Source organism: Lygodium microphyllum, chromosome 26, assembly GCF_053477565.2.
Source record: "Lygodium microphyllum isolate KBCC chromosome 26, Lygodium_microphyllum_v1.1.10, whole genome shotgun sequence".
Lineage (NCBI taxonomy): Eukaryota > Viridiplantae > Streptophyta > Polypodiopsida > Schizaeales > Lygodiaceae > Lygodium > Lygodium microphyllum.
In genome coordinates this window covers 131,686,130-131,712,500 of record NC_141160.1, presented here as the reverse complement: position 1 = coordinate 131,712,500, position 26,371 = coordinate 131,686,130, and the positions used below count along the sequence as shown (strand labels likewise).

Here is a 26,371-nt window from a genome sequence, read left to right as displayed (position 1 = left end):
CAGATTATTGCATGCATGCTTCATTGAAGGTAAAAAGATCAGAAGTTTGCTATAGCAATGTCCAGTAATAGGCCAATATGGATGTGATCGTGGAAAGAGGGGCTCTCTTGCTTGCCCATTTAACAAAACAAGGGTGTTTCAAACGGTTACCATCATACATAAACGGCCGATAGCTGACACTAACTCAGAGTGTTAGCACCTGACTGACCCTCAGGGGCCGAATAAAGTTTCTCAAAAGTTCCCCCTGCAAGCCGCTATTTCCAAGCGAAAATATGCCTCCATAACATGAATTTTGGCTTTTGATGAAGACACGCGACCTTTGTTTTTTCCTCACTTTCAAGAAGGTGATTACATTGCATAAGATACAGTACTCAAACGAATTAAAAAATGCTTGGAGTGGGTGAAGATGTACAACTGCACGGCAATGCCTACAAACTGACAACTAAAGATACAGCTTTTAGGCCTCCTTGGAGACCCCGGATATGGAATTCCATGGGGTCGAACACTTCTTCTTGAGGGTCCGACGCCATGTCGTTCCATGGCCAAAAGAATGCTTCTTACAAGAAGAGAAAAACTCCAACCTGTACACCATCCCGAATCAGTTACTGAATGTTGCATTGCTGCAAAAACTGGTGCTCATACTTCACAAATCTCGACCAATAATGCTTATATTTAAGCATAGCTAGTTCCAACCAGGGCTTCATGTTGCCATTGTAGTGAATAACAGCAGCCCCTTCTATTTCACCACGATCTACGCTTGGATTGTACCCCAAGCCCAAGACATGCCATGACTTGCTCAGAGGGAATGTCAAGTTGTAGAAGGTGATGAGGCCAGGAGGCAATGTTCCGAGCTTCCACAAGACCCTATCTTCATTCTGAAGACACACAAACATATCAGAAAATGATTTAGGAAAGGTGGATATCCCGCAACGCGAATTCCACCCCAAACGTGACTACTTACCAGCCTTTGCCACTTATGGTAGATACCCGTGATGTCCCTCTTTCTCCACTCGTGCAGATCAAAAATGTTCATGCCATACGCCCAACCACAAGCATGTGGATCAAAGTTCCTCCTAATAAGGGGATTCGAAAAGTTCAAATATTTGTCGAAACGATGGAAACTTTGCCCACAAGTCTCCACTGCACCGTTCACCTTTCCCATCATGTTTACTGACCAAAGAGGCGTCAAATCCCTCTGTACAACGATGTCATCATCCAGAAAGAGAATCTTATTGAGTTTCGGATACACTTCTGGCAGATAGAAGCGAAGATGATTGAGCATGGATAGATACTTCGGGTTTCGATATTTCAGGTTTGAAGATCCAGCTGCTAAAGTTGTCGGTCTGTCTGCTTTGAAATAGTACTCCTTCATAGCGGCAGACTCAAGCTGGCGCAGGACAGGACAGTAAGAAGAGTTCAACCACGAAAAGTCGTCAATATTTTGAATTTCAATTGTGGCTTGGCCAGGTGGATTTGCCAAAAACCACATCTTCATGGCAGCATAGTTTAGCTTGTCGGTCACAACATGAAACACGTGCCTCCAAGGTTCCTGCTGATTAACCAAATGTCACAGGTCTGCCTCGCAACTGTTCACAAATGCAACACTGCTAAAAGTTTTCAGTTCGAAAAATACCTTAGCATTTGTTACAGTTGAGTTTACTACCACAGAAGCTGCAAGCACATTGTCAGAAAACAATGCATAGTGAAAGAGACCATTATCCTCCAGCTTGTCCTGACCAGCAAATGTTCTTTGATCCTCTGGCAGCATGTAGTACTCAACTGTAAGCCGCATAGACAAACAATGTATACCTTTAGGCAGAGTCTTGGCTGCAAGCTGGCTTAAAAAGGTGCTTTGTTTCCTTAGAACACGTGCCTGGTCCTCAGCTGACTGCAGCATAGCCCTAAGCTTCTTGGTTATTGCTGTACAGTCAAACAACTGCTTTCTTGCACTGGACAACACCAATCCCATTGATTTGACCCTTTCTGATGCACTGCAAAAAAGGAAATGCGACAGTCACAGGATGAGCTAAAACTAAACACTCGGAATTTCACCTCGAGTTTTCAACAGCCGCTCTCAAAACTTCAAGCCAAGGATAATCTTAGAGCATTATTTATTTAGTTTGCCACAGAGGGACTCTTTTCACATCAGAGTTCAGGATGAGGGGGAGAGACTCAGGAAAGAAGAAACAGCATATCAACTTTTAACATCGAGACCAGAGAGCATGCAAAACTTTGCACTCATTGCAGATGCTGAGGTTACTCTTGCCAGCTGAGGTTACTCTTGCCGACTGATAACTGCATTTGTCACATATTCTTTACATCCTGAAGCCTTGATTCTAATCTCACATGATTGAGGGACATTGTAGGTTTGTGCAACTCAATCATGAAAGAACACACAAGATGCCCTCAAGTTGACTCAATTGGACAAACAGTCACCTTCCAACATTACGGCCGTTTTAGGGATGTCTGTCCTGCACAATATTTGTTAAATGTGTCTTTATTTTGTTGGCCTTGTGCAGTGTGCAGTGCTGTGTCACATTGTGTTACTAGTGCACAAGTGCTTTTGCTGTAGGGATTATATTCAACAGCAGTGTAGTCAATGGTAGACAGAAGATGACCAGCCTACTGCCTTCATTATTCAGCATTCTCTCATCTCCGACCAGTGGTGACTTCACTTCGAGTTTATCCTCAATGGACATCACTCTCCAATACTACATTGCTCTGCCCTTGGGCATTCTGTGCACTCTTACATTCATTCACTCCAGAGTTTCTTCTCTCTGTGTTTGTCTCTATGTTTGAGTTTCCAGTTTTTGCGTTTTGCATTCTACGCTTTGCATTTTACGTTTAGCTTTTGACTTTTGCTCTACGTCTGAGTCTTTGTGTTTCAGTCTTGGTCGTACATAATGTGTTTCCTTAGTGCAAACCCTAGCATATCTTCATACTCTTACATTCATTCACTTCAGAGTTTCTTCTCTCTATGTTTGTCTCTATGTTTGAGTTTCGAGTTTTTGTGTTTTGCATTCTCCGCTTTGCATTTTGCGTTTAGGGTTTGACTTTTGCTCTATGTCTGACTCTTTGTGTTTCAATCTTGGTCATACATAATGTGTTTTCTTAGTGCAAACCCTAGCATATCTTCATATGGTATCAAAGTTAATGCTCTTCTAAAGAGTATCCTGCGGTGATTGTGGAGGCTAGTCTTTGTGCGAGACTCACACAAGACTCAATTCTGACTCATAATGTCTCAAGCACCTTCTTCTAGGGATCCTATGATGCCCTATCAACATTCTCCATCATTGGAGACTTTGAGAAGGTAAAATGGTCTTGAGGAGAAAGTAGACACACCTTCACCTTTACCATATTCTTCTTCTCGTTTTGGACATCTTACAGATGAATAGTTTGAGAAGTATTTGCACATCACATACAGTTAGGTTTACACTCCTCCAACAAGTACTACTACTCTGTCTGGACTGATTGGTAAGACTGGCTATCTCTCTCATCTTGGAGGGACCACAACATTCAACGCATTTGGTGATCCATCTCCTTCATAGTTAAGCCTTGTGTCAAGTTTGTATAACCCTTTCGAGTTGTGTGAATCAAATCCTCTTTGGTCTCTCCTTTTGGAGTGCAAGTTCCGAACAGTTTCCAATATGTTAACTTTAATAGAGGAGACTCTCGAAATAGACACCCTTCATCAAGTATATCTCTACAATCTGTTTCATTTAAGCGCGTAAACCACACTTTTAACTCCCTCCCATCCCACCACTATCTTCTCCACAGTCAAATCTACTCACATCTTCATTTCAAAATCTTGGATTACACTCCACTTCTACTCAAAGCACACTAGGGATTGGATCTTTCATCTCTGCTCCCAACACTCTCTCTTTCTCCATCCTACCATCGACCTACCATCCAATCATTCCACTCTTGATGCATCGTTAGGGGGAATGCCACCCTTTAACAATGTACCTTCCACACACACCCACTTTACCATATCCTTCCACTCTGGGAAAGTTGAGATGGAAATCCCCCTTACTACCCCCAAACGCTCGCAAACCCCCTACACAACCTTTCAAACACAAGGATATCCATCCTCTGCTTATGCACTCTTGTCCCACATCTCTTGGGTCACTTCTACACACAGGGATTTCCATCCTTTGCTCCCTATGTCCCTATCCCTCCAACCTTGGGCTCCACAAGCAATTACCATGCCCAACCCTTATCTCCACTTGGATCAACTATGCATACTTCTTGTTTGCATGGTGGCCACTCTAGGATTTTTTCTCGAGTGTACTCCACTCCACCCTCCTATCCTTCCTTTTAGCCCTACCCCCATTACACACCTCCATCTCCTAGTATTCAATGGGTTACATTGGCAAAAGTTGCATAAAGTTATGTTGGATAGGTACTTATGGGTGCTTGGTGTCATTTGAGTCTAGGCCATTAATTGGGCCATTGAATATCCAGTGGTCACATTGGGGGACTAGGCATTAATTAATTAAGTAATGCTAGTCGAAGACAAACCAATGCTTGGGGCAATTCAATGTCCTATGGAGGTTTGCACATGGCTAGCTTCCAATTCTTCGATAGGGGTCAAATGAATAATTAGTTAATTTTTAGAATTAGGATTACATTTTTGAAAATAAGTAAATTAATGCTCGAATTACAATTAGAGGGCTACCAAGTGGCAAAAGAGGTTGCTACTTGTCAAAATCACACATGCATATTGAGGAAGGACTATTTAGGGCCTCCCTCCAAGTCATTCCAACCATTGTGTGTGTGTGTGTGTGTGTGTGTGTGTGTGCGTGTGTGTGTGTGAGAGAGAGAGAGAGAGAGAGAATGTGTATGTGCATATGTACACATGTTGTTATAGTACGCGCCAAGAGTTTGAGTGCATTTATAGTGGGGATAGTGGACATGGGAGCAAGGGTTAGTGTACTTAGTTACTCAGTGCTGCAGCTTGGGAAAATCCACCAATGGAAATTGCAAGGTTCAATGTCACCTTAGTAGATGGGATGAAGGTTAGATCCATTAGAGTCCTTAAGGATTGGCCTCTAAAGATAGTGAAAATCCAATTTTCGTTGAACTTCATAGTTATGAAAGGAGTGGATTATGATATCCTGCTAGGTAGGCCCTAGACAAGAAATGCCAGAGTAATAGAGGATTGGGGTAATGGCATGATATTCTTGGGCAATAGATCAGAAGCAGTCCAAATAGAGATGGATACTTGGAGAATCTCACCAGTGAACTTAGATGCCATCTCTACCTTGTTAAAGGGTGACTTGAAATCTAGAAGTGATTATGGGCCTCTAACAAGGTACATTCAGGGCAGTCGACAATGCCTCAAATGATAGTTCAACCACAACAACAGTGGCCTCAAACAATTCCTCCAATGGTGACTCAACAACAGTGGAACCCTACCAATTGGAATCAACAATCCCAAGTCTCAACAGGAATTCTAAATCAGAACCAAAATAGAAGACCCTCTGGATCAACCCAACCAATGTATGCAAAAATAACGTAAGCTTCCAAAAACCCTACTACAAGTACCTCAGGAGGTAAAAATTTGAAGGACTACCTATCCAATTCAGTGGCAAGTATCAAGAAAGAGCTTATGAATGTAATTACAGAGCAACTACAGACGTTGAAGGTGAATACCACCAATATATCCACTCCTGCAAGAGGTGGGAGAGATGTGATGCATTCTAATACATGGGCTTGGTTTTAGACTCAGATTGGGTCTCTGATTGGAACTGGGTTCCATTGGCAAGGCCCTTATTCTTCTCATTTTTCTTACTTCCTCTCAAACAATCTATTATCACATTGGATGGCTTGCATTATATAATCATTGAGTGTTTTTGCCATAGGTATAGCCAGAGAGGTTTGCACAACTAGCCACAACTCCTAGGACATGGTTACAGCATGCAACTCCATTTTGGGGCAAATGACAACAATCAAGGGTTTCTAGGTTAGCAGGCGACAGCAAATCGGCTATCATAGGTCATGACAACTGGTTTAGGTGCTTTTTGGCAATTGAAACTTGAAATTTCCCTCTTAACAACTTTCTCTCTCATCTCTGATTATTTCCTCCACAATTCTCAGCCCTTGCCAACTTTGAGTTGAAGGCAATTTGAAGAAATTGTTGCTAAAACCCTAATTTACAGCAAAAATTAGGCTTTCCAATAGCCACTTAGGAATTTGTGCACAATTACTAAAGATCTCATACTCAATGTAGTAGTTGAAGGCAAGAAATTGCAACTGGTTCGATCAGTAGCCCATTCTCAATTCATTGTGGCTTGCATGCAAGAGATTGAAGATCTAATTGTGTCTGTATTGCGGTACAATGAAGGGGCAAATTGATTTTATAAAGTACTTGTCATTCTTGATAGCAATTGTATTCGAGATTGAAGCTTTATCTTAGCTTTTGATGGACCCAAAACACGTGTGTGCAAGCTAGAGAAGTTGTATTCTTGCCGACATTGTGATGAGCCAAGTGCATTACAACAAGCATGTAATCATGTAGTGGTTTAAAAAGGAAGGATTTGGAAGTTGGTGGCACAATGCAAAGAATTAATGGCTGCAAATAATGTGAACAAGAGGGGCACATGGCAAGGGATTGTCCCAAGAGGCAATAAGTTGAAAAAGTTTAAGCAAGAGAAGTTGCATTCTTGCTGAAATTGTGATCACCTGAGTGTGTTTCAACAAGCATGTCATCATACAATGGTTCAAGTCATGACAATCTCTAACAATCTGAAGGTACCCAAAGTGATAGGGTTGAGAAAAAGCAAAAACAACAAGGGCGGACTTGGAAATTGGTGGCACAATGTAAAGAATTAATGGCTACAAATCGATGCTTTGTATGCGAATAGGAGGGGCATGTGGTGAGGTATACAAAGCAATAAGGTTGAGAAGAAATAGAGACAATAAGGAAGGACTTAGAAATAGGTGGCACAATGCAAAGAATTAATGGCTACGAATAAATGTTTTGTATGTGAATAGTAGGGCACATTGTAAGGGACTATCCCAATATGCAATAAGCTGAAAAAGCTGAAAATAAGGGAGATCCCAAGGAAAAGAAGCCCAAAAACTCATAGGTTGTTGGGAATAAAGAGCCATTGTGCTTGCACCCTTTACAAGTGAACATGACACTTTAAGCGTGATTGCTACAAGTGGAAGAAAGAGAAGGGTAAGGGTAAAAAGACTAATGATAGCAAGGATGAGAAAAAGATAGCCAACCTGTAAAGAAGAGCAATGCCAAGATAGAGAATAGCAAGGATGAGAAAAATGATAGCTAATCTGTAAAGAAGAGCAATGTCAAGATAGAGAAAGTCAATGTAGTCAGGCGTGAGAGTAACAGTGGCGGTAATGTTCTCTTTGCTTCTTCTTTTAGTACATAGTCTCTGATTGCAGATTCTGATGATATCATGCAAGGGTAAGGGTAAAAAGACTAATGATAGCAAGGATGAGAAAAAGATAGCCAACCTGTAAAGAAGAGCAATGCCAAGATAGAGGATAGCAAGGATGAGAAAAATGATAGCTAATCTGTAAAGAAGAGCAATGTCAAGATAGAGAAAGTCAATGTAGTCAGGCGTGAGAGTAACAGTGGCGGTAATGTTCTCTTTGCTTCTTCTTTTAGTACATAGTCTTTGATTGCAGATTCTGATGATATCATGCAAGGGTAAGGGTAAAAAGACTAATGATAGCAAGGATGAGAAAAAGATAGCCAACCTGTAAAGAAGAGCAATCCCAAGATAGAGGATAGCAAGGATGAGAAAAATGATAGCTAATCTGTAAAGAAGAGCAATGTCAAGATAGAGAAAGTCAATGTAGTCAGGCGTGAGAGTAACAGTGGCGGTAATGTTCTCTTTGCTTCTTCTTTTAGTACATAGTCTCTGATTGCAGATTCTGATGATGTCATGCACGCTTGGATTCTAGAATCAGGTGCTTCATTCCATGTAACACCACACCGTGAGTGGTTCTTTGACTACAGTGGCGGCAAACATGGTGTTGTCCATTTGGGGGACAACTATGCATGTGATATTCCAAGGATTGGCAATATGTAGTTGTGTTCACCTTGCATCATGTGAGGCATGTATCCCAGCTCAAGAAAAGCTTGATAAGCACAGGGCAAGTAGACAACGAAGGCTATCACACTACTTTTGGGGATGATAAATGAAAGATATGTAAGCGATCTAGAATCATTGCTACAGGCTCTAAGAGTGATACTCTATATCCATTGCATGTATCTAGTGTGTGTGACCATGTAGTCGCCATAACCGAGCAGCCAAGAGTTTCTTTGTGGCATGGTCGGTTGGGACACATGAGTCAAACTCGAATGAAAGTGTTTTCTCGTTTGGGTTATTTGCTATATTTAAGGTATGTTGATTTTGACCATTGTGATCATTGTGTCTGTGGTAAACATGCTCAAACATCACATAAAAAGTCACTCTTATTAAAATCTTCTCCCTTAGAGTTGATACATTCAAATGTATGTCAAATGCTAGGATTGTCTTTAGGGGGAAGGTATGTTATCACTTTTGTTGATGATGTTACATGCAAAGTATGGGTGTATTCTATTCGTCGTAAAGATAAAGACTTGGATAAATTCAAGAAATTATTGGCATTTGTTGAAAATATGACCAGTAAAACATTAAAATGTCTTTGCTCTGACAATGGTGGGGAATATGTGTCTAAAGTCTTTCAAGACTTTTGCGATAGTAAAGGGATAAAGAGGGGCGGCCAAGAGGGGGGCCACGGGAGTCCCTCAGAAAGTGTTGTCGAGCAAGCACCTTTGTATGCTCATTTGAGTGTTTAGTTGTGAGACATTTGTGCACATTCACAAGGAAGAACACAGCAAACTTGAGCCAAAGTCTTGTAAATACATTTTTCTAGGATATGATAATGAGGGTGAAATGGGGTATAGATTATGGGGTCTCGAAAAAAAAAAGTTATATGCAGCAATGATTTAATCTTCCGGAAAGACCGCATGCATAAACAACCCAAAAAGAGAGAGAAAGGAGGTTAGAAGGATTGTATTCTGGGAAAAGATACCTGTAGGATAGCAAAGAATGCCCGTGCAAAGTCGAAGCGGAAGCAAATTGAGAAAGAGAACTAAGAGCATGCGCAATAATCGAGGAGTTCAATGACTCAAAGCTAAACAGTGTTTGACAATGATAGTGTGAGAGTGAGTCATCGGATAGGTGTATACCAATAACACAAAGAATAAAAGAATGCATTTATACTTAAGGTACGGTACAGTTACATCCATTAGGGTGAGTTCACATGTGTGAAGTAATATATACACGGAAGAGCACGTAAAGGCCCTTTACAACCGACAACCTCCCACTTAAAGATCCTAAGCGAACCTTTAACCAACTCCCACAACTCTAATACAATGCTCATGTTGAGCCTTTACAAGACTTTTAGTGAGAACATCTACAGGATTATCCTGTGATTTGATCTTAGTCAGGGTGACTAGACCATCATCCAGAACTTGTCTCATAAAATTATACCGAACACCAATACGTTTGGTACGTACATGAAACATGGCATTCTTAGCCAGGCATACAGCGCTCTAGCTATCATATCTAAGTACATGTGTTTTGGTGGGCAACCCAAAATCCTTGACCAAACAACCAAGCCAAACTGCTTCTTTTGAGACTTCAGTGGCTGAAATATAATCAACCTCAGTGGTAGAGAGTGCTACTATTTTTTGCAATCTGGAGCACCAAGAAATCACACCACCCATCAAGGTAAAGATATACATGCTAATGCGAGTATCCAAGTCACCTGCCATGTCTGCATCACAATACCCGCAGATCCAACGTACCCTTGCCGTAGCAAATACATTTTTTTTGTGACCTTAAGGTATCGTAAGATACATTTCATTGCTTCCCAATGTGCTTTGCAAAGATTTGACATGAACGTGCTTACAACTCCCACTGCATAAGCAATGTCAAGTCTAGTGGCAACCATAGCATTCATGAGTGAACCACAAGCTGAAGCATAAGAAACACCCTTCATAGTACTGGTTGCCTTATCATCTTTTGGGCAATCTGCTTTGCTAAGCTTACGATAGGGTGAAAAAGGTACACCAAGAGGCTTAGCATCAGCCATAGAAAAACAATAAAGTACTTTGATGATATACTTTTCTTGTGAGAGAAATAAGAGTTGTTGCTCTCTATCTCATGTTATACGCATGCCCAAAATATATTCAACTGCACCCAAATCCTTCATAGAAAATGCTAAATTCAGATGCCTTTTCAATGCATCATACCAAATGCTCCTTTCCATGTATAACAAAGCCTTCGGGTTGTTTCATATACAACTCTTCTTCCAGATCATCATGCAGAAATGCAGTTCTAACATCCATCTGATTAAGTTCAAGATCCATAGATGCTACAATGGCAAATAACACTCGAGGAGTGATCATTTTGACAACAAGAGAAAACACTTCCTGAAAATCAATGCCTTTCTTTTGTGTACAGTCCTTAACCATGAGTCTGGCTTTGTATTTGGGTTTACCATCCACACATTTGATTTTATAGATCCATTTGTTAGGAATGGCTTTTCTATTCTTGGGCAATGTAACCAAATCCCAAGTATCATTCTGATACAATGACTTTATTTCTTCCTACATGGCTAGCTCCCACTTTTTCTTTAACTCTCATGATAAGGCCTCTTTATACGTAAGAGGCTCACCTTCATCTATGAGCAAAACGCAGTCCAAAGAAGGATCAAATCTTTCTATAGGTCTTTTGACACATGTAGACCTTCTTACCCAATGATCTATGTTATCACGTAAAGGATCCACATCCAAGGGAATGTCAATGACCTCATTGTTTGGCTGTTGAACTGCATGTTCAAATTGCTGTAATGCAATTTCAGGCTGCTGTAATTCATTTTCAGCATTCTGTTTTTGGTGCCCAAGCTGATGTTCGATGTCCCCTTGCTGCCCATTTTCATCTGGCTCAATAATGATACACTAATTGTCATAATCAACATCAAAAGGAGCTGAATTTTCAAAGGATGATGGCTGCTCAAGTACTAATCATGCTGAAATTTAACTTTCTTTTTGTCTGAGTCATTAGATATGACATTTTTCAACAGCTTTGACTCATTGAATACCACATCCCGACTGCGTAGCAGCTTTTTCTCATAGAGGCATCTTCACCTTCATCTCCATAACCCATGAAGATGCCTCTGAAATTTCATGTCAAGTTTGGTTCAGCTATCAACAGATAAATGTACATAGCATTCGCAGCCAAAGACTCTTAAGTGGTCATATGAAGTAGGTTTGCCAAACCAAATCTCCTCAAAACGATTGCGAGAGATTAACTGTGGACAACATGCACCAAATCTTCTCACATAACGTGCGATTCATTTGCTCAACCACACCATTAAATGATGGATTGTAAGGAGCTATAAGCTCTCATTTAATCCCATTGTCATCACAAAACTCATTGAATTCTTTAGATACATACTCTCCCCCATTATCTATTCTTATGCATTTTAACTTTAAGCCTTTTTGAGTATTAACCAATGCATAAAAACCTTTTTAAAGCATCCAATGCCTCACTTTTCTACTAAAGGTCATCAATAAAAGACACAAAATAACGAAAACCACTGAATTTTTATTGGCATGGTGCAAACATCAAAATGGACTAAATCCAAGATACATGCCTTCCTAGAGGCTCCATGAGAGTATGGACTCTTTACATGTTTACCAAGAACACAGCTATCACAAAAGTCAAGCTTTGAGCTTTTCACATCAACTCTTCCAAGTGAAGAGAGTGCCTGTAAACCCTTTTGGCTCATATGTCCATGACGCTTGTGCCATAACTCCATGTGTGACTATACTTCAGCAACTGCAACAAACTTTCCAAAAAGTGCCTTGGAGTAGAGATAATACAGAGTTTCCTTTTTAACACCTCTAGTGACTAGCATAGATCCTTTCGGGATTTCCATGTACCACCACCAAAAGTAGTGAAGTAACCTTTGTTGTCTAGCTATCCAACAGAAAGCAAGCTCTTCTTGATGCCAGGAACATACCTAACATCATGAAGAATCAATTCCTAACCATTTTCTAGAGACAGGTGTATGGTGCCCATTCCTTCAATATCACATGCATGATTGTTACCAAGGTAGACTTTTCCAAGATTACCTTCTACGTAAGTAGAAAAACCACTCCAAAGATGGAGTTGCATGAAAAGAAGCACCACTGTCAACAATCCACGATTGTGACAAACCATCATAAGCTGACAACAAAGTATCTATCACATTGTTTTAGTAATATACATGTCCTCCAATGTCATAGCAAGCGGATCTGAAAATGCAACCAACAAATCAGCATCTTAATCATCTTCTATTTTCTCAATAACAACACTAGATACCACATTTGGCTTTTCTATCCCTTTAGGGGTAAAGCTGCCGTCCTTGTCATTCTGTTTGCCTTTTGCATTAGCATGCTTCTTACGTTCTTATTCCTTTTAAAAGTACCTACAATCGGGCTTTTTATGCCCTTTGTGACCACATTGATAACAAGTTACATCTTGTTGTTTTTCCTTGCTTTTGCTGCGATTTTTGTTTTTATTTGCAACATTATACCTTTTTCCAATTCTTCCTCTTACATTGTAGGTTGATCCATAGTTTTTCCCACTTGCCTTGCGTTTAATCTCTTCATTCAAAATAGAACCACGCACACCATCAAATGTCAAGTTGGGGTTGTTGCTCAATGACACAACCAATGCTTCCCATGAATCGGGCAAGGTCAAGAGGAAAAAGACAGCCCTCAATTTCAGATCAAAAGCTGGCAAACCTACATCCTGTAACTGACTCAAAATACAAGTGAAAGCATTCAAATGCAGACAAATTTGGACTCGTCAAGCTTCAAGTTGACCAACTTCCGCATGAGATGTATCTGATTGACAAGAGTTGTATTCTCATAAGTAGCCTTGAGTTTCTCCCAAACTACATAGGCAGCATCAAGCCCCTTTATATCAACCAAGATATCATCTAGGATGGCCATTTTAATGTAAGTAATGGCCTTTTTATTCATTTTAGCCCAATCCTCATCTGACAAAGCAACAGGCTTATGTTCTTCTGAAACATCATCACAATCCTTAAAAAAGAGTACACCCTGCATACGATCTTTCCAAAGATCAAAACCATTTCCGTCAAATTTACAAATCTCAAAGAGATTCTATGTCATATGTATATGCACTGCCAGCCATCTTCAACAATACACAACTGCAAAAAATGACTGAATGCTTTCAGCCAATAGGAAGGTTTCTGAATTGTAACACCAAGTACACACTCTTGTACTTCCAAGGTGTCCAAGAAGCAGATGTTTAACTGCAAATTTCAGTCTCAAGTACTGATTACAGCATATGCACGAACCAAATCTAATACATTTGCATTAAGGATAGCTCCCACTTCAATAGTACATCACCAAAATTCCCAAATGCAATGACCCAAATGCTGCATTTACCATTGTTTCACTGCACAATGAGTATTCAGTAATACATGTACCAAGCTCAACATTTGAAGTATCCAAAACTCTAAAGACTCCCACTCAACAGTGAATCTGCTGCAAATTTCATTGTCCAATCTCAAAACGACTCAAAATTACATCACCAATGTGAAAAGCCCCAAATTTTCTGCAGTGAGTCTACTCCAATTGCATAAATACATCTTCCCGAGCATCAAGTGCGGGCTAATGTTGCAGAAATTTCACAATTTCTGCAAAAGCCCCAAATTTCTGGGTCCAAGAGTGCACAATTTCCAAGAAATTAGCTCAACCAAGCAAAAATTTCACTTGCATTTGAGGATCCCCAAAATTTCTGAGGCCTATGCACTCAATGTCTGCAATTTATGGTCCAAAGGTCACTGCAATATGTGTCAAGCACCAAATTTGGGAAAAGCCCCAAATTTTAAGAAACAGATTTGCATAGATTTGCACTCTGTGCTTGTATGTGTGAACACCCGGTAGAAAGGGGAAAATAAGATGAAGTAAAAAACAAGAAAATGGGCCATTGACTTGTTGCCCATCGTCCATGCAGCCCGACACCCATTCCCCATCACATGCAAGCCTTCCGTCATGTTGCACACCTCCAGTCCCGTCGCGCAAAGTCGCCTCCAGTCCTGTCAGTCATCAATCCGCGTCTGACGCCCGTTACGCCTGCACCCAACTGTTGATGCCTGGCACGTTAGCTGCACCCGACCAGTCAATCGCCTGATACCTCCTCATCTACTCCTCAACGGCTTGACAAACCGATTGCCTCCTTGTGTGAACCATTGGCTTTGATACCAGTTTGCAAAGTCGAAACGGAAGCAGATCGAGAAAGAGAGCTGAGAGCAGGCACAATAATCAAGGAGTTCAATGACTCAGAGCTGAACAGTGTTTGACAGTGATAGTGTGAGAGTGAGTCATTTGATAGGTGTGTACCATAAAGAATAAAAGAATGTATTTATACTTGGGGTACGGTACACTTACACCCGTTAGGGTGGGTTCACATGTGTGAAGTAATATATACACGAGAGAACGCGTAAAGGGCGTTTACACCGAGGAGGCGATTGAAGAGCAGCAAATACCTATGGTAAATGACCCTAAAAATACATGGAATGATGCTGAAAATGATCGGCAAGGAGTTGCCCATAATATACTAATCTCAAGAGGAAAACATGCACTTAGGATAGCTGAAATTGGCAGACAACATGCTGAAATTTTTGGACAGCAAGCTGTTAATGCAAATTTGTAAGCCCAACACTCTGCAAACCTTGAACCTTCGGTCCGTAGGTCGACCCAAATATCAGAACAGTCGGATAGGTTTATTTCTAGCGCTCAATATGCTGTTGATTATGTCATGGTGACAGACTATGGTGAACTGTTCGTCATGCTTCAAGGAAGCAACGGACAAACAAGACAGCAAGAAATGTCATAAGGCGATGTTGTCAAAGATGGTATATTTAGCAAAGAATGACACTTGGGATGTGGTGCATTTGACTAAAGGGCAGAAAGTACTATCATGCAAATGGGCTTATAAGATGAATGTCACTTTTGGTTCCTTGCCAAAGTACAAAGTACAGTTTGTTGCAAAGGGGTACAAGTAGGAACATGGGATTGATTTTGATTAAATCTTCTCTCCTATAGTACTTTGCATACCATCTTGGGTTTGGCTGCATTTGAGTATATGGAACTCATACAAATGGATATAAAAATTGCTTTCTTACATGGTGATCTGCATGAGGACATCTATATGCAGCAACCTGAGGGTTTTGTTGCAAAGGGGAAAGATAAGATGGTATGTAAACTCAATAAGAGTTCGTATGGACTTAAACAAGCACCGCTAGAATGGTATCATAAGTTTGATACATTCATGTAGTCTCAAGGGTTCAATAGGAGTCACGTGGATCATTGCTTATGCACTAGGAAGGCAGCGGATGACAGCCTTATTCTCTTCGTTTTGTATGTGGATGACATGTTGATTACAGGCAGGGATGTTCATGCTTTGGACACCTTGAAACAAAGCCTACACAATAGTTTTGACATGAAGGAACTTGGTGAGGCAAATCATATTCTTGGGGATGCGTATACTTAGAGATAGATCAAAGGGTCTTTTCTATCTGTCGTAGCATGAGTATGCCTCCAAGATTTTGCAATGTTTCAATATGGGGGGGGGGGGAAAGAGCGATTAGTATACCATTGCCTCCATATGTGAAAATCAGTGCAGAGGACAGCCCTACATTTGATGATGAAAAGGCTGAAATGGCCAAGATCCCATATGCTTTAGTAGTTGGTAGCTTGATGTATGCTATGGTTGCTACACGTCCTGACATAGCATTTGCAATGGGAGTGGTTAGTAAGTGTCATGAGGACATGTATTTTGAAACCTCACTTAACATGTGGATTGATTTTTAATCACATGGTTAAGTAAATGTTGCACGTGTGAAACCCAAGGAAATCACGAGATGTCAAAGGCAAAAGTTACTATAAGTTATGCCGAACAGGCACTTAGTGGTATCTCGTGCCAATTGTTGGCCTAGGTCATTCATTTTCCCATAAGTGTCAGTTGGTGACACTGGAGAAGTGACGTTTAATAGTACCTAACGCCAATCTAGTAGTCAAAGATGACACAAAGACACTCGAGAATGGAAGTTGCCTAGCCAATTTAATTATTGGCCAATTAGATTATTTTCAAGGCATCAAAATAATTATTAGATTAATTTTTAATATTTAAAGACTGAAAATTAATATATAATTATGGATAATACTGAAAAAACCAATTGGGAAGGCTACCACTTGTCAAAAATGCTCATCAAAACTGAAAAATATCTTTAGAGGCTGGAGAAAGGCATTTTAGTGTATTCAACCTGCAAGAGAGAGGGAGGAGATGCTATTGGTCTGATTTGCAGCCATTGGAGGATCTTCTGAGGCAGCCTAGGGTAGGAGAAGACCAAACGACAGCAGATGACAGCAGATGACAACTGTTGAGATAGGGTAGCAGTAGTAAATGATTGACTTTCTTCAATTCTTTGCATCTACAAGTTGTTGAGATAGGGCAAAAACAATAAATGACAGATTTTCTTTGGTTCTTCATGAAGAAAGTCTGAATTTTCTCTCTCCTTAGCATTCTCTCTCATCGCCCAGTCTTTCTATAGCCTTGCTCCAAATATTACAGCATTGAGATCACCAGAGGCTGAGAAATTTCAGATTTCTCCGCTTTAAACCCTAATCTGTATATCAAAAATTAGGGTTTAGCAGTAACCTCAGGAAGCGTGCCAAAAATTGGAAGCTCCAAGACTTGGATTCAACAAGGCTGAAGCTGTTTTTAGTCAAATTCAAGTGTGAAGGGACCAGCAAATCAATGAATTTGGGGCATTTTCCATCTCCATCAAAGCAGGTGAAAGTCAATTGACTACCCGAATCAAGGGGCAAATCAAATTGAAGACTTACTGGTCATTTTGGACAGTAAGGGGAGTTGGAATACCGAAAGGGATTGGAAGAATCCCATTGTACATCAACTTTTTCTTCAATTAAGTTAAATAAATACCGAAAGGGGCACTAGTTTTGGAGCCAACAAGGTATCCAATGTCCAAGATTATATGGTAAAATATGCATTTCAATCTTATGAATTTGTTAATTGTTGTAAATTGTAAATAGTGCTTAATCAAATTATTTACCACCCTACCCAAGGAGCAAGTCTAGTTTTAGAGCAGACACATGGCACATCCTAGCAAAAAGCATTGAAAAGCAATGAAGGGTATCATAAGATACTAGAAAGGCATAAAGAATTTGTGAATCTACTTTGGAAAGCAGAAGGCATCTACCGTTGACTTTATGGATGCAGACTATGCTAGTCGTTCTGACTGCATGAAGTGCACTTCAATGTATGTATTCATCTCTATAGGGGGATCAGACTCTTGGATATCTAGGCTACAGAAGTGTGTCGCATTGTCTACTACAAAGGTAGAGTATGTGACTGCCACTGAGGCATGCAACGAGGCTTTGTGGCTTTCACGTCTGTTGGGAGAGCGTGGCATTACAGAGGTTCCTGTCCTCCGTTGTGATAGTCAGAGTACTATCATACTAGCACAGAATCTTGTCTTTCATGCAAAGACAAAGCACATACAGGTGAAGTATCATTTTATCAAGGATGTACTTGATAGCGAGAGCATTGAGCTTGTTAAAGTAGATACATATGATAACCTTGCAGACCTTCTCATGAAGGGTCTTCGAATAGAGCAGTTTGCTCATTGCCGCCAGATGATGGTAGTTGGATAGGTATAGGTGTTTTCAGCTTTGTACAACACTTAGACTTAGTTGATTCTTTCTTCTACCTTCAAGCATGCTACCTTTAGGTGGGAGGTTTTTGGGAATAAAGAGCCACCATGCCTGCACCCTTTACAAGTGAACATACTTGTCCTTGATATGGTGGGATTTCAGTCTAATGATGATACCACACAACTTAGCAGAGTGTGGGATAAGATTAGATATCAATCTGTACCAATCTTTTTCAAGCTTGGTACATATCCAGATTTTATCTCTATAGATATGGCTACTTGTTTAGAGAGAATGAGATGGGTCCCATGGAGGTGATTGGTACAACATGCAAGGGGTATGTAAAGCCTGCCACTCCAATCATTGGAAAACCTTGCTTACATATTCAAAGTTATGTGGATAACGAAGAGTTCTACATAGCACCATTGCAAGGATGTGATGTGTTACTTGGAATGCCTTGGTGCCATCGCATGCATGCAATAGTTGATATCCATGACAAAGTTGTAACTCTTCATCATAATGGCAAGGTCCATACATTGGACGTAAAATTGAAAGAAAAATTTGTCCTTGTTGTAACAGCTTTTGCCATCTTTATAATAATAATAAATCCTCTTTCAGTACACTTGGTCTTTGCTAAGGATAAGCATGATAATGAAAATGTTGAGAATGCATCTAAGTTGGGTAAGGATTGTATTTTATTTCTGAAAATGTATGTCGATTCTTTTCTCAATCACTTTCGGAGCAACTATTGCTTGAAAGACTAGAAGATCATGGTATAAACTTGATCCTTGGGAGTAGCCCTCCTAATAAGCCACCATAGAGTGAGTGCAACCCAATATAAGAGAATATTATGAGCCAAGTTAATGAGTTGTTAGAAAAGGGGCTATTATAACCTAGCTCATCTCCTTATTGTTTGTTAGTACTTTTAATGCAAAAGAAGGATGATTCATGATAAATGTGCATTGACTGTTGTGCATTAAATAAGATTATGATCAACAATTGATATCTGAATCCTAAGATCGATGATATTATAGATAGATTGTAGATTTCGGGTATTTTAGGCCGTAATGATTTGAAAAGTGGGTATCATTAGATATGCATGAGACAAGAGGATGTGCAAAAGATAGCTTTTACAACGTCTTTTAGAGTTTGAGTTTCTTGTTATCCATTTGGACTTACAAATGCTTCCACTACACTTAATTGAAGATGGACAAAATATTTAGACCACATAGAGCTTTTATGGATACATTCTTTGATGACATTATAATGCATTCAAAGAATGAGGAGACAAAAAACATTTGGACATAGTATTCAATAAGTTGCGACTCCTTCATCACCCCTTCCCTCGTCATCCACACCCTCAAGTGGATATGTAGCTTGTTTGCTTTATGATAGGTTGATCCTAATCATCCCTTCTCGTTCTCTCATATTGTACAATTACTCTCTCTCCAAACATCTTTATATTTAAAATAAAAAAGAAAACCCACATGGTTTATTGTGGTTTCATCCACCCTTGCAAGACTTGGTAGGTCACTGGGCAGTTGGCGAGCACCCTTTATCCAATGCCATGTCCTCTTTGGGGTGGCTACTTGGACTCTCTTGACAAGATATCCATTGCCTATGTAGACTTGTTAGGCCACCGGGGAACCACCGTGCACCCTTTGTCAAATGCCTTGGCTGCTTTGGGATGAGACACCTTGGGTCGATCTTATTTTTAGCCCTAATTTGGGTGTGAGAGAGGATATTGAGCTAAAAAATGCATTCCATGCTGATTAGCCTCTTAAACAATCCCAAAACATGCTTATTTAATGAAAAATGCAAAATTGGTGTGCAGTGCGAGAGAATTTCTATGAAACCCTAATTTGGGAGAGTCCATCCACATCTATAAATAAAGAGGCTGCCCCTATTCAATCTTCATTCCTTCTATGTAGGTTTTTTGTGTTCACGTGAAGATCTTCGCCATTAGCCTTCCTCCATGTGGCTGTCTAGTCTTTGTAACTGCTGCCACCACTACATCTGTTGTTCTAGCCCTTGGTGATTGGTCTTCTGTTGCCGCATGTTACTTGGCGCTTCTTGCATTGCTGCATTTAGCCCCAAACAACCATCACCAGTCCCACTCGACACCTCTTTTACTGCGCTTGGTAGTTTCAGCCATCACCGCCATCCTTGTGCATCTCCAATGCTGGCGCCAACCATCCTACTGCTTTTGGTGATCTATGTTTTGGTCTTCTACACCCTTCAAGACACTCGGACTAGTGGTTACAGCACTCTGGATCCGTCCCTCACCGCACACTCTTATATTCATTTACTGCATTGATTCATTCACTTCAAAGTTCTCTCTTTGTTTGTGTTTGTGTTTTTGCATTTTTGTGTTTTGCGTTTAGGGTTTGAGTTTTGTATGTCACCATCTGTGCTTTTGTTTTTGTATCGTGGTTGTACATTGTGTTTTCTTAGTGCAAACCCTAGCAGTTTCTTCATAAGTTCCATCGATCTTACATACAAAGGACAAGGATTTTGCGGCTAACATGTATGCGAAAATTATGGATGTTGCCTATCAAAAGGTCAAACAAGCATTTCATAGGTCACAAGAGAAATAGAAAAGAGCAAATGATTGCCATGGATGTGCATTAGAGTTTATAGAGGGTAATTGGGTATTATTGTATTTTGGAAAGGCTAGGTTGAAAAAGATGAAAGGCAAAGAGCATTTGTATGGCTTTTCACATGAGCTTATTGTGTGGTGATGTGCCTAAGGATATGTCTGCTAAAATTCAGCCAAAGGTTGAGAAGTTGGTAAGCATTAAAAATACATATCCCTATGACAAACCCTTGATGTTTCACGATTGGAGAAGGGAGAAGAGGTGGCATCATTGGATTTTGGTTTTATGTCTTTGTGATGGCTCTCCACTAGTCTGCAGCAAGGCAAGTAGTATTTGGGGTCATTCCAATCCCTTTTCCTTTTCTCTTCACAACATGCTAACCTCTAAAACAACAACCCTTATACTTAACTTTCCCCTTTATTTGGATGCTTGATGAGCCAAATTGAGTCTCCTCTTGTTGCTTGCAATTCAGCCCAATTGTAGACCACCAAATATCTTCCAATCTACTATCCATAGACTAAATTTACAGCAGCAACCTTCATTTCAAAGTTGAAAAGTGCATGAGAGTATCCCAAGGCAACTATGCAAACCCTAATTCTTGCTAATTACAAATACAAGATCAACAAAATCCCTAAAGCAACAGTTCTAGTCCAAAGATGAGATTTCAAGTAGGTATTTTCTCTATTATCTACTCCAAATCAATGCTCAATCGTAATCTCCAACCTACCCTCCACAACCAACAAAAATCATTCTCGAGGGGATATTCAATCTCTCTAGCCAAGATCTCACTCATATATCCACTAGCATTTGCCCTTCACAACTTCTACCAATGTCCCCCACTGCCCAAACTGGTTTAGCCTGTCATTGTAACTCACATCTTAATTTGATCTAACATGTGCACAATATAATTGTCTCAAAAACCGTAAAGAAAGCATTTATAAGCCATCAAAACCAAGGATGCATAGAGGAAGATAACCATAGCCTTTGTGATTATATAGGACAAATAGAACAATCCATTACATTGTTGCAACAATTCTACATCTAGTCAAAGCTATCATATCATCAAATGCAACATATGCCGCTCCTATGTTTCTGTGGTCATCTTGTTGTCACAACCATGCCACATTATTTGGTGCACAACATAATTCCATATTGCCCACAACTATTAGCGTTCTTCAATATCAAGTTCAATCGTCTGCCCTCCATTCAAGGTCCATCGACGTTTGATACAGTCCTCCACCATCCCTCAACCTACCTCGTCAAGAGACAATGCCCCTCTTATGCATCTCTCGACTCCTTGACCATTCATTGCATCATATCTCTCATACTTGGTTCATTCGTTGACTTCATTCCTTTCACTCTCATTTCATTTGTCAATTGTGTTGTGGTTGTTCTTACATTGTGTGTTTTCTCTTCAAATCCTACTGCATTCTCACACATTGTAATTGTGTATACCAATCCCAACAATGATTGTGACATGCATGGATATGGCCAGCCATGCAGTTTGCAAACCTCCATCTTTTTTAGAGTTTGGGACTTCTTTTTGTTTCATGTTGCAAATGACATCAGCCCAACCTCAATTTCAAGATGCTCGAATTGTCCCACCATCAGATAAACAGGTCAAATGTGGACAATTCCCTCGAAGGTGAATTTTTGCAAACAATACTTTCAAACAAACTTGCAACAAATACTAATTTGGAAGCAAAGGTAGATACTATATTTAGGCCTAATGCATGTTATGCAGGTTTATTTGCCATACACTAAAGTTTCCATTTTTTTTACTTCAAGATAACAAGTCAAAGAATGCCATCACGATCAAGCATGCTTCATCTACATGATAAGCAACCAATTGTTCCAAATGATTTACGGAGCACATGTTAGTATTAGACAAATCATATTTCAAACCACATCAATTCAAACCTCCCAAATATCAGCACTATGCATATCACTATCCAAGGGTAAGAGGTGAATCCAAATGCTTACGATAGCTCTAATACCATGTGAGAACAAGTATGCTCATCAAGTACACTAACTCCTCAAATAACAAATGAATGCTCAGACAAATTAAATGATGATAGGAATGAGTAAATACACATGAAATGCATAAGTGAGGCAATTGTGGTAGAATAGAGGTCAACTACAAAGGAAGCCACACCAAAAGGAACAGCTCAATTGCAAAGGACCATGAAGAGCACACATGCCTTATGGGACTCAGCTCCAAGCTATGTGGTGCCAAAGGCAGGCTTGGATGACACCACAAACAGCAAGACCAAGCATTTCGCCACGCATACAGATCCTGAAAGAGAGCAGACAGCCAGCACTTAAACAAGGAGCACAAATTGCAAGGCTGGATGCCAATGATACAGGAGATATTTGTATTTTGGCTGAAGAGGCAGTCTGTGACAGCTGTGTTTCCTGATGAAGAGGGATGCATGGCAGGCTAGAGCAGACCTAGATGGGCGGTGAAAGCAGATGCCAGCAGTGAAAAGCTGCATTTAATGCAATAACAGCAATGTGAATCATGATGATGACGGCGGCAGTCAACGATGGCTGGCGCAATGTGATAAGGCTGCAATAGCTGCATTTTTGGGCAGCAACAGCAGCCTGACAGGCTTGATAATGACATGACACCAAGCAGGAGCAGCAGCAGTCATGGAGGTAGCAGGACCAATCAGTGATGACAGAACACGGCCTGACAGCAGGAGGATGAGCAATGTCGCACTGAAGAGTTAATCACTGGGATTCAGATACAAGATACAAAATGCCAGCCACAAGGAAGCCAGGAGTGCAAGATAACACGAGTGAGGGTGCTGCTGAGAGAGATGGACAGACCCAAAAAAGGCAAAAAACAGAGCGCACTAGGATCCTATCTATAAAAAACCCCAAGTGCAACCTAAAATGTCAGGGCATACTTAAAAGTGTCCAGCCACAATACAACCGATGACAATGGACAAAGTAACCAAACCAACCACAAACGGACAATAAAGTCAAAGCTCCATAGACTCACTGATAGCGCTCACAACCATGAGATGATGTACAGCATGTACTGCTAACATGAGAAATGGTTCTGGCATCTCAGCCTGGGTTACTTGGACAGCCTGGATTTCCTTATCCTTTAGGATGTAGTTTAAGCTGAAACAGAACTAAATACCAATTTTAAAAAAGCACAAATACAGAGTCTATTATCTAAGATCTTTAACGAACATAACCTCATGTGGCCATAATCTTAACAATGCGAGAAATGACAAACCAAGCAGACCTGCGTGGGAGATCAGAATCTACATTGGCTTCACCAAGAGCCCTCTGAGACTCTCTTATTCGTAGCTTCAGATCTCGTAAAATCTGTGGCTTCTTGTGCGACTGTGCAAAGCTAGCATAGACTCTAGCCATGATCAATTGATCCCGCATCAGTCTCACCAATGAATCAGAGTTTTCATCATTGTCACGTCTCCAGATACTATACTTGTTAAGAACATTATTACCACCAACAGCATCTCTTGCCCGAGCAATGGCCACCTTCTCTAACTTTGTTGTTGCTGAATTGTTCTGTTGGATGAGCTCTGTTAGCCTCTTGGTTCTTCTAACGATTCTCATTTGCTGCAGAATAATCAACAAAGCTGCTCTTCAGCGACCATTGTCTCAATTATAACTACAAATTTATACGATCTGATTCCAGCATGTTTGGTTGTATGTTATGACTGCAAATGAACTTTAAGCATTCTGGCATCTTGCATGAAAAACAGAAATAACTGCTTTGAGCATATTACCATTTCAAGAATCAGGACAGTTAGAATACACCAACAAAACTAATGGTCTACTCACCCGCCTTGCATTCTGAGCAGGTGAGAGCTTCTCACTTGAACCACTTTCTGGATCTTCCAGTGCAACTTCTGTGAAAATTATAGGACTATTAAAATTTCCATCAAAGTCCCAACACCAATAGTAAGGACACCAAGTTAGTTTACTGTATTCACCTGACAAGCTCTCTTGCTGGTCTGCAGTATCTGTATCTACATCTGTGTCTAAATCTGCCTCTGTATCATCCAATGCATCAACCTCTGCATTCATCGAGTTGTCCTGCTGCTCATCTGCTATTGCATTGGGCAGAGATCCCAATCGACTAACAATTTGACCAGAGTGCTGTGCCTGATGCATTGATGATGATCAAGAAAGTTGGTGTGAACAGAGTGTACAGAAAAAACTTCTGGAAAAGGACATGTAATATGCTAGCTATTTCAAATACCTTGAAAGAGGTCAAACTCTCTTCCACAGGGTTTTCAACTACCCAGGAGGAGGACAGATCTTTTCTGCTGACTGTGTTCAAGCTCAAGGGGCCAGAATCATCTGTATTTGATAGTATCTCATCAATTACCTGCCAAATATTATAAATAGTTGTTCAATTGATTTTTAATTTGAGACTTTGCAATCTACGGAACTGTTGGCGATAATGTACCTCTTTGGGAAATACATCCTCTATATTTAGGAGAGATTTGAGTCTTCTGTTCTCCCTCTCCTGTGAAACATAGCAGGTATGACTCAGGCTAATCTAGTCAAAACTAATGCTGCCAAAGAAACTGTGGAGCTGAACTGGAAATGAAACCTTACCAAACCCCCAAAGCCGCTATCACCTGTGAAGAAAAAGTAGTTAGCAAGACAGCGTCAGGATGCTGGACCGAAGAATTCTTCTCTTTTTAACAAAGAGAAACGGAAAATGGAGGAAGCGTTTGCTCACTCATTACCGGAGGTGGACTTTCCACTCTGAATCGAGAAGAACACTAAGGAAGTAACTATAGAGATGAAGAGCAAGCTGATGATGATGAGACGATATGATGAGAAGCACTTGGAGCGCGAGGATGGTCCGACATTTGCCCGTCTTCGGAGAGGCATGTTGCTGCAAGCCTGAAAACCTCAAGGCGCGCTACCTAGAAATTGAAATAAATTCTGCAACGACATTAAAGGACGTTCGGAGAGCTGTAAGCAATATGTTTTGACAGAGGGAGCGAAATCTGTGAGATAATGACATTGCTAAGGAAAACTCCTCCCTCCCTCCCTCCCTCCCTCCCTCCCTCCCTCCCTCCCTCCCTCCCTCTCTCTCTCTCTCTCTCTCTCTCTCTCTCTCTCTCTCTCTCTCTCTCTCTCTCTCTCTCTCTCTCTCTCTCTCTCTCTCTCTCTCTCTCTCTCTCTCTCTCTCTCTCTCTCTCTCTCTCTCTCTCTCTCTCTCTCTCTCTCTCTCTCTCTCTCTCTCTCTCTCTCTCTCTCTCTCTCTCTCTCTCTCTCTCTCTCTCTCTCTCTCTCCAGTGCCAGAGCAACCGGAGAACTGTTGTACTTCTCGAAGTCAAAATATGACTCCGTGTACAGTGGAACAAGTAGAGACCAAACACGAATAATACAAGCTCCCATTGCAAAATAACAATAAGCCTTAAAAAGGCTGTCTAGTTTAATCCCCGCATTGTCAGCCATTGCCATTGGCTCGGGCTGCGCACCTGTGATAACAAGTCTGCTTTCGAAGCCGAAACTGGGAAGAACCGCACGCATGCAAAACGGACAAGCTTCTGCGATCGCAAGGAGCCGCAGAGAGGACGGGGGAAGTCTTCTTCGGCCGTTTGCTGGCATCGAGGCCGCTGTTACACCTCAAGCTTCTGTGCGATCACAAGGAACCACAGAACATGACGGCGAAAGTCTTCTGCGGCCGCTGCTGGCATCGAGGCCGCTGTTACTCCTCAAACCTCACAAAACGAAGAGGTCTCTTTTGTCATTATCCTATTAGAGGGAGAAAGAGAAGCCATGCGCGTCATGTGCTATTGTCACCGTCATCGAGGCCAGGGTTAAAGCTTTCTTCGTGACAACATCGCAAGCACGCATTTCTTCTGATTTTCGCTAGCAGAAAGGGCAGAAGAAGAAGAAGGGTTTTATACAATAACCTTGCCATAAAATCACCGGGACATTTCTGATGATCTTTTGCACGCATGCGACGAAGAAGAAGAAGAAGCAGGCAGAA

At 40.8% G+C, this 26,371-nt stretch overlaps 1 protein-coding gene across 2 annotated transcripts; it reads right to left on the bottom strand.

Annotated features, from left to right (window-relative positions):
* LOC148013814 (polygalacturonate 4-alpha-galacturonosyltransferase-like) lies at positions 1–26,371 on the bottom strand. 2 transcript variants are annotated; one of them, XM_087668262.1, is made up of 11 exons: positions 25,857–26,371; positions 25,113–25,295; positions 24,979–25,001; positions 24,827–24,886; positions 24,617–24,745; positions 24,348–24,519; positions 24,196–24,263; positions 23,633–23,970; positions 1,634–1,991; positions 962–1,549; positions 1–875 (listed from the first exon to the last, which is right to left on the bottom strand). In XM_087668262.1, the coding sequence occupies exons 2-11, from the start codon at positions 25,258–25,260 to the stop codon at positions 603–605; spliced, it is 2,157 nt and encodes a 718-aa protein (XP_087524388.1). In that variant the 5' UTR covers positions 25,261–25,295; positions 25,857–26,371; the 3' UTR covers positions 1–602. The 2 variants fall into 2 exon arrangements, with proteins under 2 accessions (XP_087524388.1, XP_087524387.1); XM_087668261.1 differs by having other exon boundaries at positions 25,113–25,314; positions 25,857–26,370.

Bases quoted from the DNA above. Each gene is read 5' to 3' on its own strand.
- LOC148013814 (XM_087668262.1), bottom strand. From the start codon at position 25,260: ATGCCTCTCCGAAGACGGGCAAATGTCGGACCATCCTCGCGCTCCAAG. The intron at 24,264-24,347 runs GTGAATACAGTA...TAATTTTCACAG, and splicing joins CCAGCAAGAGAGCTTGTCAG to AAGTTGCACTGGAAGATCCA. The intron at 876-961 runs GTAAGTAGTCAC...GTGTGTCTTCAG, and splicing joins ACCATAAGTGGCAAAGGCTG to AATGAAGATAGGGTCTTGTG.